At 42.0% G+C, this 16,236-nt stretch overlaps 1 protein-coding gene across 1 annotated transcript in view; it reads right to left on the bottom strand.

Moving 5' to 3' along the window:
* daam1a (dishevelled associated activator of morphogenesis 1a) overlaps positions 1–9,627 on the bottom strand; it is a 39,803-nt gene extending 30,176 nt beyond the window's left edge. Inside the window, exons 1-6 of the mRNA XM_030724989.1 lie at positions 9,445–9,627; positions 9,222–9,311; positions 1,997–2,068; positions 1,609–1,703; positions 1,272–1,491; positions 46–159 (exon numbers count right to left, since the gene is read on the bottom strand). Coding sequence (XP_030580849.1) covers positions 46–159; positions 1,272–1,491; positions 1,609–1,703; positions 1,997–2,068; positions 9,222–9,311; positions 9,445–9,627 — 774 coding nt within the window. The remainder of the gene's footprint in view (positions 1–45; positions 160–1,271; positions 1,492–1,608; positions 1,704–1,996; positions 2,069–9,221; positions 9,312–9,444) is intronic.
* Positions 9,628–16,236: the final 6,609 nt, after the last annotated feature.

Genomic DNA, 16,236 nt, shown 5'->3' with positions numbered 1-16,236 from the left:
TAAATGGATTACAATATACACAAAGTAGGTAAAAGAAAAGCAGACCTGAAAGCGGGTTCTCTCTGAGGCAACGTTCTGGTAGTGCAGCATAGCTTCAAGAACTTTCTTATGGCCTCCTGGTACTAAACATACTGCACCGAGAATCTCTAACACTGCAACCTAAGGAGGAAAAGAATAACGGCTTCTTACACGTAAGACATAAGAGTGGCTCTGTGGTGTAGTGCTTCACTTTTCTGCCCACTAAACAAAAGGCCCTGTGTTTGATCACGGGAGGAGACTCAAACTCCTTTAGGGGTTGTGTCAGGAAGGGCATCAGGCGTTAAATGCTGCCAAATCAAATGTGTGGCGGTACCCACTGTGGTGACCCTTTGTGAATAAGGGAGCAGCTGAAAGTCGCTGCACACTGGATGGACAAAGATTTATTTATTTAAAGGTTCAAAAGTTAAAGTTCAGCCTTAAAGAAATTATTTTTGACGTTTATTATAGCAGTGTTGATTTCCCTACAGGTTAACAAGAGTTTATTTTTATTGGTTCTCTTAAAATATTTATTTTCCTTGTTTATCTTCCTTTCAGTCATTCTCAGCTGTGAAACTTAAACACATGAGACCTCTAGTGGTTGTGTGAATAAGTGTGTGTGCATAGTCAAGGCTTTCGTTATTTGCCCTGTTAAAACCCATTTTAATATATTGACACAATTTTGAGTATAGTTTTTTTTATTATTATTTTTGGTTTCTGTGGATTAATTCTCTTTCTCTTGAGAAGTATCCTTAAAGACATAATACATTTTGGCATCAACTATTAATGAATAGGACCAAGTTTCTGCTGGTATGACCAGAAAAACAAAATGTTGGAGGACTTACTGGGAATCTAATTTTTGTCCAGAATGATATCTACATGTATATGGCTGTAGCTCAGTAGGTAGAGCAGGTCACCTACTGATTGGAAGGTCAGTGGTTCAATTCCTGGATACTGCAGGCTGTGTGCCAATGTATCCTTGGGCAAGATACTTAACCCCAAGTTGCTCTCCAACCGTTCCGTCGGAGTATGAATGTGAGTGAATGTTAGATAATTAAAGCACTTAGCTTAATTAATTAATCATGGAAGTGCTTGTATGAATGGGAGTGCATGGGTAAATGTAAAACGTGCTGTGTAAGCGCTTTGAGTGCTCATATCTGAGTAGAAAAGCGCTATATAAGAACTAGTCCATTTACCATATAACTATGACAAAGTAATGCAGAAATCTAATAAATTGTTATTTTGTATTTACATACCTTGGTTTTTGTGTTGTCAGTTCTGAGACTTTGTGCAATTATATTAATGCTCTCACAGTGTTCCAGGACATGAGCTCTGCCCTGAGAGTTATTCATCAGGGCTTTGATGCAGCCAATCAGGGAGGTGTGGATCTGAGACTCCGCAGCTTCATAGTCCATTGACTTGAGGAAATCCAGAACACAAGACAGACCATCCAGCTCGATGAATCGTGTCACAAACCTGGGGGCATCAGTCATATTTGAAGGTTCAGGTTATTTCTGAAGTCACAGTAAAAAGGAAATCAAATATGTTTGGGCAAATCTGTGCAGCTTCGGCTTGACAGAGTTCAAAGTGTACCTCATTGGCTGTGTCCTCAATGCTGTTTTCAGGGATTCTGCAATCTTATAACTGCCCTGATCTTCTTCATCCACCAATGCCAGGAGAGTCTTCCTCTATAAAGACAGCAAATAGAAATGAACAGTTCACAGATTTTTTTCAGTTCAGATACAAGGCTCTTCCCTACAACTATATGTATTATGAAAAAGAGTGAAACTAAAACACTCTATGTATAATTGATTAAAAAGTATATATGTGTTGTTAACCACAGTGTATGTTTTGATACTACCACAATACTGTAACAAGTTACTATTCAGTGACATTAAAAATCATCAAATGTTCACATTTTACATGTCTGTGAATAAATTAGAAGCAAGAGGACGGAAACAGACAAGACAGCATCACTCACAGCAGCTAGAGATCTGAGCTGGTCAATGTAAAACTCTGGCCAGCTGGTTGCCCCCTTATTCTCCTCTGCTTCCTAAAATATATATATAGACACAGGCATGAAAGACATGTAATCACATAATGAATAAACAGAGCAATGTGTTACATTATGTAGACAGAAAACTACTTGTGTTACAGTCACAGGGTTGACTGGTGACCTGTCCAGGGTATCCCACACCTCTCACCCTATCACACCTGGGATGGGCTGCAGCCTGTTGTCCTAAGCATTTAAGAAGCTGGGTAGGGATTAGTTCAGTGTTGGGGGTAGGCAATTCAGGGGTCCTGCCACTGAAGCTTTTGCCTTTCAAGTCACCTCGAGTCCAGCATCCTCCAGAAGATAGGTAGGTAATGCTTGGTGTGATTAGGAAATGGATACGTTTGTAAATGGTAAATGGACTAGTTCTTATATAGCGCTTTTCTACTCAATCAGAGCACTTATACAACACGTTTTTACATTCACCCATGCACTCCCATTCATACTAGCACTTCCATGTTTTGCTAAGCGCTTTTAATTAGCTATCATTCACACACATTCATACTCCAACAGGACGGTCGGAGAGCAACTTGGGGTTAAGTATCTTGCCCAAGGATACATTGGCATGTAGCCTGGAGTAGCCAGGAATCGAACCGCTGACCTTCCGATCAGTGGGTGACCTGCTCTACCTACTGAGCTACAGCCACCCCTGTTTGTATTGGTTGTTTAATGGGTAGCTCAGTATATGTCACTTTAGGTCAGTTGGTCTAAGAGATTAGATTAGATAAAACTTTATGAATCCCTTTAGGAAAATTCCATTGGGGAAATTAAAGAGAGTAGGTTGTGTTAGGTTCAGCATTAAGCTGCTTACTTGTGGCTAGCCTGTGGTTGAGCATCTGTGTGTGTAGTGGTGCCTTAATCAGGTGTGACACGGCAACTGCAGCCAAACCCTGCTAGCTCACCCAGGGTGGGGTGGTTAGAGGTTGGCCTGTCCTTTCACCCATTCCAATAACCAAGGGTGAGGAGCTCTAAGGTCCAGCCTGTCCCTGATCCCATACCTGGTCCTAGGGTGAGGACAGTCAGGTCCCAGCTTCAGCCTTGGGAATCAGTAGTGGGCCCTGCTGAGCAGCCCAAGCAGATGGCAGAGCACTCAGCTGAGCAATCCCAGTTGCCGGAGGATACAGCTTTGTGCCTTGCTAAGAAGCCCCAGTCTTCTGAGTCTTCAGCATCATCTGAGCCACCTGCACATCATGAATCATCTGAGTCACCAGAGGTGCCAGAGTCACCAGAGAATCCTAGGCTGCCAGAGCCAGCAAAGCAAGGTATGAACTTCATTTTTATCCAGTTTCCAGTTTGGACATATGTGTATGGACTTCTGTAATGTGACTCTCTGCAACTGCTTATGTAGAGAAGTACTTAGGAGGCATATACCTCTGTCTGTTAGGGAACCTTGGGTAGTCTTGCTGGCAAAGGTCCCAATCAATTCAATTCAATTTAATTTTATTCATATAGCGCCAAATCACAACAAACTGTCGCCTCAAGGCGCTTTGTATTATGGGTAAAGACCCTACAATAATACAGAGAAAACCCAACAGTCAAAACGACCCCCTATGAGCAAGCACTTGGCGACAGTGGAAAGGAAAAACTCCCTTTTAACAGGAAGAAACCTCCAGCAGAACCAGGCTCAGGGAGGGGGGGTCATCTGCCGCGACCGGTTGGGCTGAGGGGAGAGAAAGACATGCTGTGGAAGAGAGCCAGAGATTAATATCAATTAATGATTAAATGCAGAGTGGAGTATAAACAAAGTAAATAAGGTGAATGAGAAGAAACAGTGCATTATGTGAACCCCCCAGCAGACTAGGCCTATAGCAGCATAACTAAGGGATGGTTCAGGGTCACCTGATCCAGCCCTAACTATAAGCTTTATCATAAAGGAAAGTTTTAAGCCTAATCTTAAAAATAGAGAGGGTGTCTGTCTCCCGAATCAAAGCTGGAAGCTGGTTCCACAGAAGAGGCGCCTGAAAGCTGAAGGCTCTGCCTCCCATTCTACTCTTAAGTATCCTAGGAACCACAAGTAAGCCAGCAGTCTGAGAGTGAAGTGCTCTATTGGGGTGATACGGTACTATGAGGTCTTTGAGATAAGATGGTGCCTGATTATTCAAGACCTTGTATGTGAGGAGAAGAATTTTAAATTCTGTTCTAGATTTAACAGGGAGCCAATGAAGAGAAGCCAATATGGGAGAAATCTGCTCTCTCTTTCTAGTCCCTGTCAGTACTCTAGCTGCAGCATTTTGGATCAACTGAAGGCTTTTCAGGGACCTTTTAGGACAGCCTGATAATAATGAATTACAATAGTCCAGCCTAGAAGTAATAAATGCATGAATGAGCTTTTCAGCAATCAGTACTGGCATAACAATCCTGGAGGGCAGTCTCAGCCCTCTCTGGCCAGATGGTCTTGGTTATTTTCTCTCTTAATAAGTGTTTTGTGTTTGGGTAGTGAGAACAGGGGCCAGTGGTCTGACCCAGGACTGCAGGTATTCCTGGGTATTTTGTTGTTGTTGTTGGTTTGTTTTTTACTTCTAGTGGGATAACATACATTTTGATTAAATCCAGAGGACGGGGTGGCTGTAGCTCAGGAGGTAGAGCAGGTCATCCACTGATCAGAAGATCGGCGGTTTGATTCCTGGCTACTCCAGGCTGCATTCCAATGTATCCTTGGGCAAGATACTTAACCCCAAGTTGCTCTCTGACGCAAGCGTTGGAGTGTGAATGTTAGATAATAAAAAGCACTTAGCTTAGTTAATCATGGAAGTGCTTGTATGAATGGGGTAAATGTAAAAGTGTTGCGTAAGCACTTTGACTGCTCAAAACAGAGTAGAAAAGCGCTATATAAGAACTAGTCCATTTACCATTTACAGACTTGAGGAATGTGTGGCTAATATCCCCTCCTACTACTTTGTTGTTTGTCAGTGGCACTATGGGGAACTTAAACAGTAGTGATAACAGCAGCTGAGAAATCCCTAACGAAATAAAAAAAAGAAAAAGGTCTGCACTTAACCATAACAAAATCTGAACAGCATCTCTCGATATAGTCCAAGTTCATACATCAGGCATTGCTGAGGAAAAGATTCAGCTCTTCTATCAATGTGGGTATAGCTGTGTGGCCTGTTAGCTGAATGGCAGTGTTGGAGATGTTGTTGTTGAGACATGTTTCTTTCAAAAAGAGCCTGTTGCAGTTGTTAAACCATTATTGTGAATTAGATCTCAGTTTACCTCTGTACAGTGCAGGCACAGAATTTCTGATCTTATGAGTATTACCCTTTTAGGAATTACAGAAAATAATCTAAGCCAGTGTCAAAGAGGCTCGCATAGCTCTAACTGACTATATATGGATGCCGACCCCACTATCCTCTTATGATGCAACCATGTAACAACCCTTATAGTTGGGCGCAATCAATAGGCACCCCCGTTAACGGCAGCTCTCCTTTCATGATCCTCGCACTTGGTAAAATGGCTAGGTTACACTTTGGTGGTCAGGAAACTAGGCCCCAGGGATCTGTTACTTTTAGTTACAAGGACAGTCTATAAGTTGGTTGTGATTTGTCACTATATGAATAAAATTGAATTGAATTGAATTGAATTGAAGTACTTCAGTGTTCTGAAGTTTAGATGTCACGATGTACCTGTGCCAACACAGAACAGACAAGTTTCTGCTTCTACTTTGGATCTGTTGCAAAATGTTTAAAGATAGAATTTTCAAACATGAATATGAAAGATGCAATTGATACGCATGTGAAAAATGCCTCGAGTACAATAATGGAACTGAGGAGATATCCAGTATAAAGGATGAAGTGCAAAGGTTATCCCTGGACCTCAAACAAAAAACTGCTTTTTTACCAGTTTCACCAATGTTGCTGTGCAACAGGCTAAAAGGATTGTGATCTTATATCAATCAATTCTCCAAGGAAATACTGTCCACGAAACTCAATCCAGTGAGTTTCATAGACACAGTGGCATGCGGGTGCAGGGCTCCAACGAGGGCCTTTGCCGATCTGGTGTCTTTGGAAGTAATTCACCCTTAGCTTTCTTCCACCTCTGGCCAGCGCTATTCATCCAACAACAGCTGCCTGGGGCCGCTCCTCTATGGTGGTGCCACAAGATACTTTGCCCTGTTCCACTCTTGTATCTGCTGACCACTGAACAATGGTTGGCAGTAAGAACAGAGGACATCAATCTGAACTGCAGCTGAGGAACAGGTTTTCTGTCCTGCATGAACTTGTCTTCTCAAAGCTCTCTGACCATCCACAAGGAATATTACATATTATTATTATAAAGATAATATAATCCTTCTGTTCATCCTTGCTGGTGCTCCAAAAACCCATCTGATTCGAGCTCCAGGAAACAATACCTGCTGTTCAGCCTTCTTGTCCTTCTATTTTCAAATGTCAACCAGATGCAGATATCAGCTGCCAGGATCATCCTTAGCCCTCAGTTTGTCCACTTTTGCCTCCCGCTATCTTGATAATTGAATTGATTTATTAATGAGGGGTATTCATTTCTTCAACACTACTGTACATTGTCTCCCTGGTGCCACCGTTTCTGACATACTAGTTAATCTTAAACTATTTATACTTACACTGACCATCTCAATACAGAGAATTATTGTTCATGTGGTTAATGACACTGCCTGGCAGCAGCCAAAGTGATGAAACCTGATTTTAGATTTCTGTTAGACTTTCTTAAAGTAGTTGGAATGTTTGTGTATATCTGGCCCCATCCCTACTCTCGGTCATGGATATGATCACTTAAAGAGGATTTCCAGTCAGTTAACTTCTAGGGTGCACAAAGTTAGTTTTATTGATAAGTGCAACCTGTTCTGGAATCTCCATCACCTCTTTAGAAAAGATGGCCTTGATCCAAATACACATGGAAAAGATTTACTGCCTGAATATTTCCATTTCACCGTCCGACTATAGTCGGACGGTGGAAGGAATACTTCGAGGACCTGCTGAATCCCACTGACACGCCTTCTGTAGTGGAAGCAGAGTCTGGGGACGGGGGAGATGACTTGACCATCACTGGGGGTGAGGTCACTGAGGTAGTTAAACAACTCCTTGGTGGCAGGGCCCCTGGGGTGGACGAGATTCGCCCTGAGTTCCTGAAGGCTCTGGATGTTGTAGGGCTGTCTTGGTTGACACGCCTCTGCAACATCGCGTGGAGAACTGGGGCAGTGCCAATGGATTGGCAGACCGGGGTGGTGGTCCCCATCTTTAAGAAGGGAGACCGGAGGGTGTGCTCCAACTTTCGGGGGATCACACTCCTCAGCCTCCCCGGTAAGGTCTATGCCAGGGTGCTGGAAAGGAGGGTCCGTCCGTTAGTCGAACCTCGGATCCAGGAGGAACAATGCGGTTTTCGACCTGGTCGCGGAATGCTGGACCAGCTCTTTATCCTCTCAAGGATATTCGAGTGTGCGTGGGAGTTTGCCCAACCAGTCTACATGTGCTTTGTGGACTTGGAGAAGGCATTCGACCGCGTCCCTCGGGGTGTCCTTTGGGAGGTCCTGCGGGAGTATGGGGTGTCTGGCCCGTTGTTGCGGGCCATTCAGTCTTTGTACAACCGCAGTGAGAGCTTGGTCCGTATAGCCGGTAATAAGTCGGATTCGTTTCCTGTGGGTGTTGGACTCCGTCAGGGCTGCCCTTTGTCACCGATTCTGTTCATAGTTTTTATGGACAGAATTTCTAGGCGTAGCCAGGTGGCGGAAGGCTTCATCCTCGGTGGCCTCAGAGTCTCATCTCTGCTTTTTGCGGATGATGCGGTCCTGTTGGCTTCATCGGGGGGGGCCTCCAGCTCGCAGTGGAAGGGTTCACAGCCGAGTGTGAAGCGGCCGGTATGAGAATCAGCACCTCTAAGTCTGAGGCCATGGTCCTCAGCCGGAAAAAGGTGGAGTGCTCTCTCCGGCTCAGGAACGAGTTCTTACCCCATGTGGAGGAGTTCAAGTATCTCGGGGTCTTGTTCACGAGTGATGGGAGAAGGGAGCGGGAGATCGACAGACGGATCGGGGCTGCCTCTGCAGTGATGCGGACGCTGCACCGGTCTGTCGTGGTGAAGAGAGAGCTTAGTGTAAAAGCGAAGCTCTCGATTTACTGGTCGATCTACGTTCCTACCCTCACCTATGGCCACGAGCTTTGGGTAGTGACCGAAAGAATAAGATCGCGAATACAAGTGGCAGAAATGAGTTTCCTTCGAAGGGTGGCTGGCCTCTCCCTTAGAGATAAGGTGAGGAGTGCGGCCATCCGGGAGGGGCTCAGAGTAGAGCCGCTGCTCCTCCACATCGAAAGGAGCCAGTTGAGGTGGCTCGGGCATCTGCTTAGGATGCCTCCTGGCCGCCTCTTAGGTGAGGTGTTCCGGGCATGTCCCACCAGGAAGAGGCCCCATGGTAGACCCAGGACATGCTGGAGGGATTATATCTCTCGGCTGGCCTGGGAACACCTTGGGGTCCCTCCGGATGAGCTGGAGGAGGTGGCTGGGGAGAGGGAAGCCTGGGCTTCTTTGCTTAGGCTCCTGCCCCCGCGACCCGGCCCCGGATAAGGGGAAGAGAATGGATGGATGGATGGATATTTCCATTTCAGTCCTATCCACATGACTGTTTACGAGCTACACATGTGTATCTGGAGTTCCCATTTCCACTTCCTCTACGGTCATTCAGCAGTCTGACACAATCGACCCAACCTTCTGGTGGCCATGTGCAAGTGCACAGGGCTCTATGTCGTCTTAGGAAACTACTAACCATTCATTTCTCTCTGGTATTCCATCCCCTAATTTAGTAACTCGAGGCTAAACTCTGTAGTTTCACTTCTCCTAACAGATCACGGAGCACCAGGTTAGCTTGGACTGATGCTAATAACACCATATCTTCAACCATTAGTGGCTTGGCTTCTTTTTAATTTTCTTTAGGTTATAATCCACCACTATGGGCAGTCCAAGAGTAAACAAGATTTGAACTTTGCTTTTGAAGCTTTAATAAAAGCACTTAAGTGCATAAATCTTTTCATTTCTGTCAGCTATTTCTGTGAGAGCAATCACCACTCCGATGAGTGAATGCCACTTAGAATATGTTGAGCTGTGTTTGGACTGCATTTTGTATGATGTAATCTGTTACCAAGTACATCAGTTGTCCAGGAGTTTACTATAAACTAGCAGAACCTTCGCTCACCATTTTTTTACTACAGTAGATCTGCCACTTTTTCTTTGCTGGCAAATCAAGCATGGCAGCTTTGTGCTCCTCTGTCAGGTCCAGTTCATCCTAGGAAAGAAGAAAAATGGAAAGTTAGAGTGGCAAAGAGAAAATGAAAGGACTGGAAAACTGTGGCCTCTTGAATGCGATTAGAAATGCTCATTGGGCAGAATATAATAATGGACTGAAATCTTGTACACACCACCAGCTCCATGAACATGGCATTAAGCTCCTGAGATGGGGGCATGGGCAGAGTGGGCTCCATCACAGCTGCAGTGTCAACATTTTGATGGCAGTAAGTGATTTCTGGTTGGTCTTCTTTTCTGTAGCAGCATGAAAATAAAGCTGAGAGACCACGCCCCTGAGACTTCACCTGGGTTGCCATGGTTACAGCAGGACCCTCACCTGAAGTATTTATGAAAGAATGGAAAATGTTACCATGAAACATGTTACAGTAACTTTCTCGTAAAACGTGTTACCGATACTTTAGTGCTGCAGGTCTCAGACCTGAAAACAACTTTGTTCATTGATTCAGTTTTATTTATACAGCACAGTTTCTTTTGCAGCTTGCACAGGAGGTTTCACAGAATTTCATTCCTGTAATGTTGTACATGACAAGAATGACAATAAAGTTTTTGAATCCTTGAAGCAGACTCCCCCTTTACATGAACAAATTTGAGTCTAATGGGTAGATATGATTCAAACCACTGCAGTGCAGTACCTTTAATAACTTGGTGTATTCTAATCTCTAAAATATTCCAGTCAACTGCATATATATGTGTGCGTGTGCGTGTGTGTGTGTGAGGAGAAGGATTTTAAATTCTATTCTAGATTTAACAGGGAGCCAATGAAGAGAAGCCAATATGGGAGAAATATGCTCTCTCTTTCTAGTCCCTGTCAGTACTCTAGCTGCAGCATTTTGGATCAGCTGAAGGCTTTTCAGGGACCTTTTAGGACAGCCTGATAATAATGAATTACAGTAGTCCACCCTAGAAGTAATAAATGCATGAATTAGCTTTTTAGCATCACTCTGAGAAAGGATGTTTCTAATTTTAGAAATATTGCACAAATGCAAAAAATCAGTCCTACATCTTTGTTTAATATGTGCATTGAAGGACATATCCTGGTCAAAAATGACTCCAAGATTTCTCACAGTGTTACTGGAGGCCAAAGTAATGCCATCCAGAGTAAGTATCTGGTTTGACACCATGTTTCTATTCCCATAATGATGATGATAATGATGATAATATTTTCCAAAATGGTGGCTGGCTACTTGTCTTGAACTAATTGAGCGAAAATTTAGAGGAATTTTGTTGTGACATTTTGTTCACACAAAGCTTTCAGCCATAAATTACTGATGGAAAATATCATTTGATGTCTTTGTCATGAGATATTATAACTATAAAGGATATTATAACTGGTTCAGTTTTTAAATTCATTTTCTTAATCTCTCAATTCAAACAACATTTAAACAAATTAAAATATGAAAGTGCTTTAGCTAAAACACTTTTATTGGTAAATAAAATAAACATTTTTTTTTATTTTATAGTATAAATAAGAAATCTGTTAGTTCTGGTGCTCGGTCTTTTACAGCTACAGCTGTCATGATACCAGCCTTTGATCCCAAGGTTCTATTTGGTGTTTCTTGTTTATTTTTTACCATTCTGTGGTTTTCTGTGTTTTTTACATTTTTGTCCTTATTTTTAGGACAGTTATGGATGGGGGAGTGGAGGGAAGGACACACAGGAAGGTTGGCCCCTGCAGTTACCTTTATGGGTGACTTACTCAACTCACTGAACCATACCAGCACCCATTCTTGCCATATTAAATATGAGTTACTGTTTAGTACCTTATAGCGTTCATGTTCATTTCCCCAGTGTTTCACTTGTTTAGGCTTTATGTTATGTTGACTTTGTTTCACTTATGGTCATTCTTCCTGTTTTCCCAATTAGAAATAAACAGAAAGACCTGATGAAACATCTGTGTTACATTTCAGATTTCTGATGCTAGCATGTGGTACTCAAACACTTCAGGTCTATGGTCCATCTTGGTCCATCTGTCTTTATATTTCCTTTCCTTTAAAGAAGAGAAAGGAAAGAGAGACTGTGCTCTCTTTCCATGAGTTTGATTACTGAAGCTACTTTCACCTGCTCACTTATTCACAAGTGCTCACTACCCCAGGACGTTGTTTGGAACTAGTTTGGCTTTTTTCTGTCTCCACCTACTGTTTAGTTCCATTTTAAATCTTTTAGCAGTTTTGTAGCTTCAATGTTGCAGGTTCAGATGAACCATTTACAAGGTGCTAGTGAGGTCCTTTTGCTGAAGTCTTTAGAAGAGCTATCACCAATAGGTGGACCTCGGTCCGGATCCGGACCGAAATGATGTCTCAAGCAGACCCGAACCTAATACCAAAACAGAAATAACCACTTAATTTAAATCTTGTTGAGCGTTTTTTGGTTTACCGGCCCAGCTTTTACAGTCCTTATGGTAGTAGTGAAGCGTCCAAGGAAACCCACTGACCAATTACATGCGAGTTTGGCAGTATTGTGAGTTTACAAAACTAACAGAAATTATAGATAAAATTACCTTTATTTTTGTAATTTTATTAAAAAACCCTTCTGGATTGATATGAAATCATTTTTTTCCGCTCTAACAGTTGAAGCTGGGAGTGCCATTGGGCAACTGTGTGCGTGCTCACTGCATCGGTCCGCAAAGTAATGGCAGCGGTCTGCCGAGAAACCGCACTGATTCTTCAACGTAACCTGGTGTGCGCCTCCGGAGAAATCGAACTACATGTCGGGTCCACACAGCCCACAAAGTTGTGATTAACCTGTTCAGTCCTTGTGCGTTTCTGGCTACTTTTTGCTGCAGTGTTTGAATTTATCAATGAGAGAATAACAATCAGGACTAATAATCAAAGCATCAATATAAGGACTCACAAATGTCAGCAGATTCCTGGAGGGAGACTGCTTAAACTATCGGAATGGATGTGAGGAAATGAAGAAAGTGGAAAAACAGGGACAAATATGTTTGCAGCCAAAAACCTGAGCACAAAGGGCGAGGACCAAAACAGACACCAGCACGCGACCATAAGGTAATTAACACACACTATCCAGCTACACAAGCATAAATGGTTGCTCTCCGAGCAGCTCCAAAACAGAAGCAGCTTCATGTGGTGAGAACATCAGGATGCAGCTGGATTTGAGCTTTGACTCTTTCAAAGAGTTAAGTTTGTTTTTGTCCAACATTCGCTGTGTTCTGATGTTTTACACCAGAGGTCCCCAACCCCCGGGCCGTGGACCGGTACCGGGCCGTGGGACATTTGGTACCGGGCCGCACATAAAGAATAAATAACTTAAATTATTTCCGTTTTACTTATTATCTGCGCCTAAACTATATTTTATTTTGAAAAATGGGCGGATTCGCTCCGTTACTTCCCTCCATGACTTCCTCTTGACGTGTCAAGACGTTTCTGCTCACATGATACGTCACTGCTAAAATTAAACCCAGAAGCTTCAGGCCTGTCTAACGAAATCGGTTGGTTGACCTACATAACGCTTCTTTAAATTTTTGAGTGCTCAACAAGAGTAGAAAAGCGCTATGTAAGAACTAGTCCATTTACCATTTTTATTTATCAACACCGGGGATAGCAGTGAGGTAGACCCAGCCATCAAACTGACTCTCCAGCGCTTGACACCGCGGCTCTGCAGCCACGCTCCATGTGAAATCGGCCGAACCCAGTCAAACCAGAAGCCAGCAAAAATGAGTATCAGAGAAACAAGCTCAGGGGGCTTACACTGATTCAGTGTTATGGTGAGTTGTATTTTTCATGCGCTTTATACAGTAAAAATCACCTAAGTCGAAGTCGCACAAATCGGGTTTTCGCTCTAGTTGGATGGCATCTGCAGGTCCTGATTTTTCTTAACATTAATTCCAATAAAATCATCACATAAATCCGTCGGATATTCACCTACCTCGGATGAAAAATCTGGTCCCATTGTAATAAATTTCCAGTTAAATGTGATCGCATAAACTGGATGAGTTTAGCGCTAAAACCCTCCTCAGCTCCTGTCCGCCCACTTCCATGCATCGGCTCGTTCATGCACAACTACACACACACTAACAACGCCTGGAAATTGTTTTAGTGTTTATATCAGTTCATTTCACCGGGGACAATCGTGGCAAGTGTAAGCTACAAACTTGCACTTACGAGTAAAATTTCAGATTATAAAATTTGCAGAAGGAAATTCATAGATGAAGCAGAAGCCATTGCAGCGAAATTCGATAAAAGACCCCAAACTGGGCCATTTGAATCCGACTGAGGTGATTTCTACTGTATTTGTTTTTGCGGTGTATCTTATTTTGAAGGCATGTTTTACCATGGCTCTAACAGCTGACCAGGGAGCGCTGTGGGCAGAGAGCCTGTTATTCATGTTGAGGCGGGATGTTACGAGAACGCTGCTGATAGAGTTGCATACGAATACAAAGTGGATTCCCGTTTTTTATTATTATACGTAGAAAATATCACACTTTGTTATGGTCGTATCATTTATTTTGACGTATTTATTCGCCACACCTTAAAAGCCGGTCCGTGGAAATATTTTCTAACACTAAACCGGTCCGCGGCTCAAAAAAGGTTGGGGACCACTGTTTTACACCACGTGTTCTGCACTGACGCTGAAGTTTGTTGTAGAGTTTATTCAGTTTTGGAGTTCATGTTTTTCTTTATGTTTCTCCTTGTTGATGTTCATGTGTTTCTTTAATATTACACACATTAAACACGTAATGCTGCTATTTTGTGAACAGTTAGTTGTTGAATGTAATTTTTTAAACGGTATCTTTTGTTGAGTTATTGTTACACAATAGTCACTCTGCACCTGACAAAGTACTGTATGAAAAACTAAAACTGACGAAAACTAAACTAAAACTATGAAACCAAATATAAAAACTAATGCTCTGAAAACTAACAAAACTAATATATATATATATATATATATATATATATATATATATATATATATATATATATAGATATATATCTCACATTAAATAGTTGGACTTCCGGACCTTGGCCTCGTGAAATTTTGTCTGACTGGACCTCTTTAAATTTTATTTGAATACCCCTGCTTTATTTTATTTTTTTTTTTAATTCAATTTATTTCAAACAATCAAAATAAAATAAAAAAACAACAACGAAAAATAAATAAACGTGTAGGAAAATAAAACATATATATATCCATATATGCATATATACACATATTCACCTATATAACAAATGCAAATCAAACATCAATAAATAAATAAATAAAATGACCAGCAATGTATTTTATAACAATCTCAAGGTGTTCGAAAAGGGAGCAGGAAGAAGCAATAGCTTATCTAGTCCTGTCCCCATTGCCTTTTACAAGTTCATAATTAAACTGAATTATAATATTAACCAAACATTTTAACCAAACCTAACACCAGCATGCATGGCTACACACACCTACCCATGCCAAAGTGCCCTGTGATACAATCTACCCAATCTTCTATAGATCATTTTAATGTACATGAAGCTACAATCCAACAATAACAAAAATAACAAAACATCTCATTCGTATTTATACACATTATTTATATGCTCCTTATATTTTTTCTTGAATTGTGCAATAGTTGTACTTAACTTAATTTCATCATCTAGACCAGTGGTTCTCAAATAGTGGGGCGCGCCCCCTTTGGGGGGCGCGGTGCGATACCTGGGGGGGCGCGTGTGACCCTGGGGAACAGGCTTTTTTTTGGGGGGCCGTACTAGTATAAAGTGTAATTGCGCATCCACTACAGTAGGCGGCAGTGGCGCTGTCATTGTTACTTCTGTCACGTTTGCGACAGTGCAACATTTTACGACTTACAAGACAACAGGTTTGCCTTGGTTAGCAGTGTTGAGTCAACAGAAAGCTCCGACTGCGTTCTGCCTATAGCCTCCGTTATTCAACATAACAACCCCCAACATGAAAAAGTTTTTAACAGGGATGAAAAGAAAACGGAGAGAGACAAAGATACTGAGACAAAAGAAAGTCACCCGAAAGCTAAGACGAGGAAATACGACGAAGCGTATTTAGCGCTTGGCTTCACTGTCACTACAGTTGGAGAAGAGGAAAGACCGGTGTGTTTGCTGTGTCTAGTTGGTCAAACATGTTTACAGTTTAAACAAGGATTTATTTATTTTAATTTCAGGCAATGATGCACTTAAAATCTTTTCTGTTGCAGACTTAAAACACGATTTAATAAAGTTATTCTTTGTAAGTTTGACCATATGTCTTTCTTTTTTCTTTAATGTTAATAAGGATAAAATGTTATGCAGAGATGGATAGTCACAGTGGGGAGTGGCGGGTGCGAATAGTTTTCTTCTTGCTATGGGGGGTGTAACAGAAAATAATTGAGAAGCACTGATCTAGACCATTCCACAAACGCACTCCACAAACTGATACACACATACTTTTAAGATTTGAGCGAACACATGGTTGAACAAAGTTACATTTCCCTCTTAGATCAAACCTTCCTTCTCTATTTTTAAAGAAATTTTGAATATTCTTTGGAAGCATACTGTTTTTTGCTTTAAACATCATCTGAGCATAAATTTCATAAGTTTTGATTTAAAGAATAGTGGATTTGTGTGTTCCCTATACCCAACATTATATATCATTCTCAGTGCTCTTTTTTGCATAATACATATTTTTTGTAGAGAGCTCTTATATGTGTTACCCCAAACTTCAACACAATACTCCAAATATGGTAGTGTGGTGGCCACATATATGCACATTTCACACCAGAATGCCCCAAGCTCTTATTGCGGAGAGAGAGACTCCGCAATAAGAGCTAGACGAAGAGAGACGAATAGATCGGGAAAAGGCGGGAGAGAGAGGCCTGGGATAAAAGGGCTTGACTCCTCCTTTTGAGGAGTTATATTTGGAGTTCTAGGTTGTGTGTTTTACGAATAAAGCTGAGACTACATACC

This window comes from Archocentrus centrarchus, unplaced genomic scaffold (assembly GCF_007364275.1).
Source record: "Archocentrus centrarchus isolate MPI-CPG fArcCen1 unplaced genomic scaffold, fArcCen1 scaffold_44_ctg1, whole genome shotgun sequence".
Taxonomy (NCBI): Eukaryota; Metazoa; Chordata; class Actinopteri; order Cichliformes; family Cichlidae; genus Archocentrus; species Archocentrus centrarchus.
This window is presented reverse-complemented; position numbering and strand designations above follow the sequence as displayed.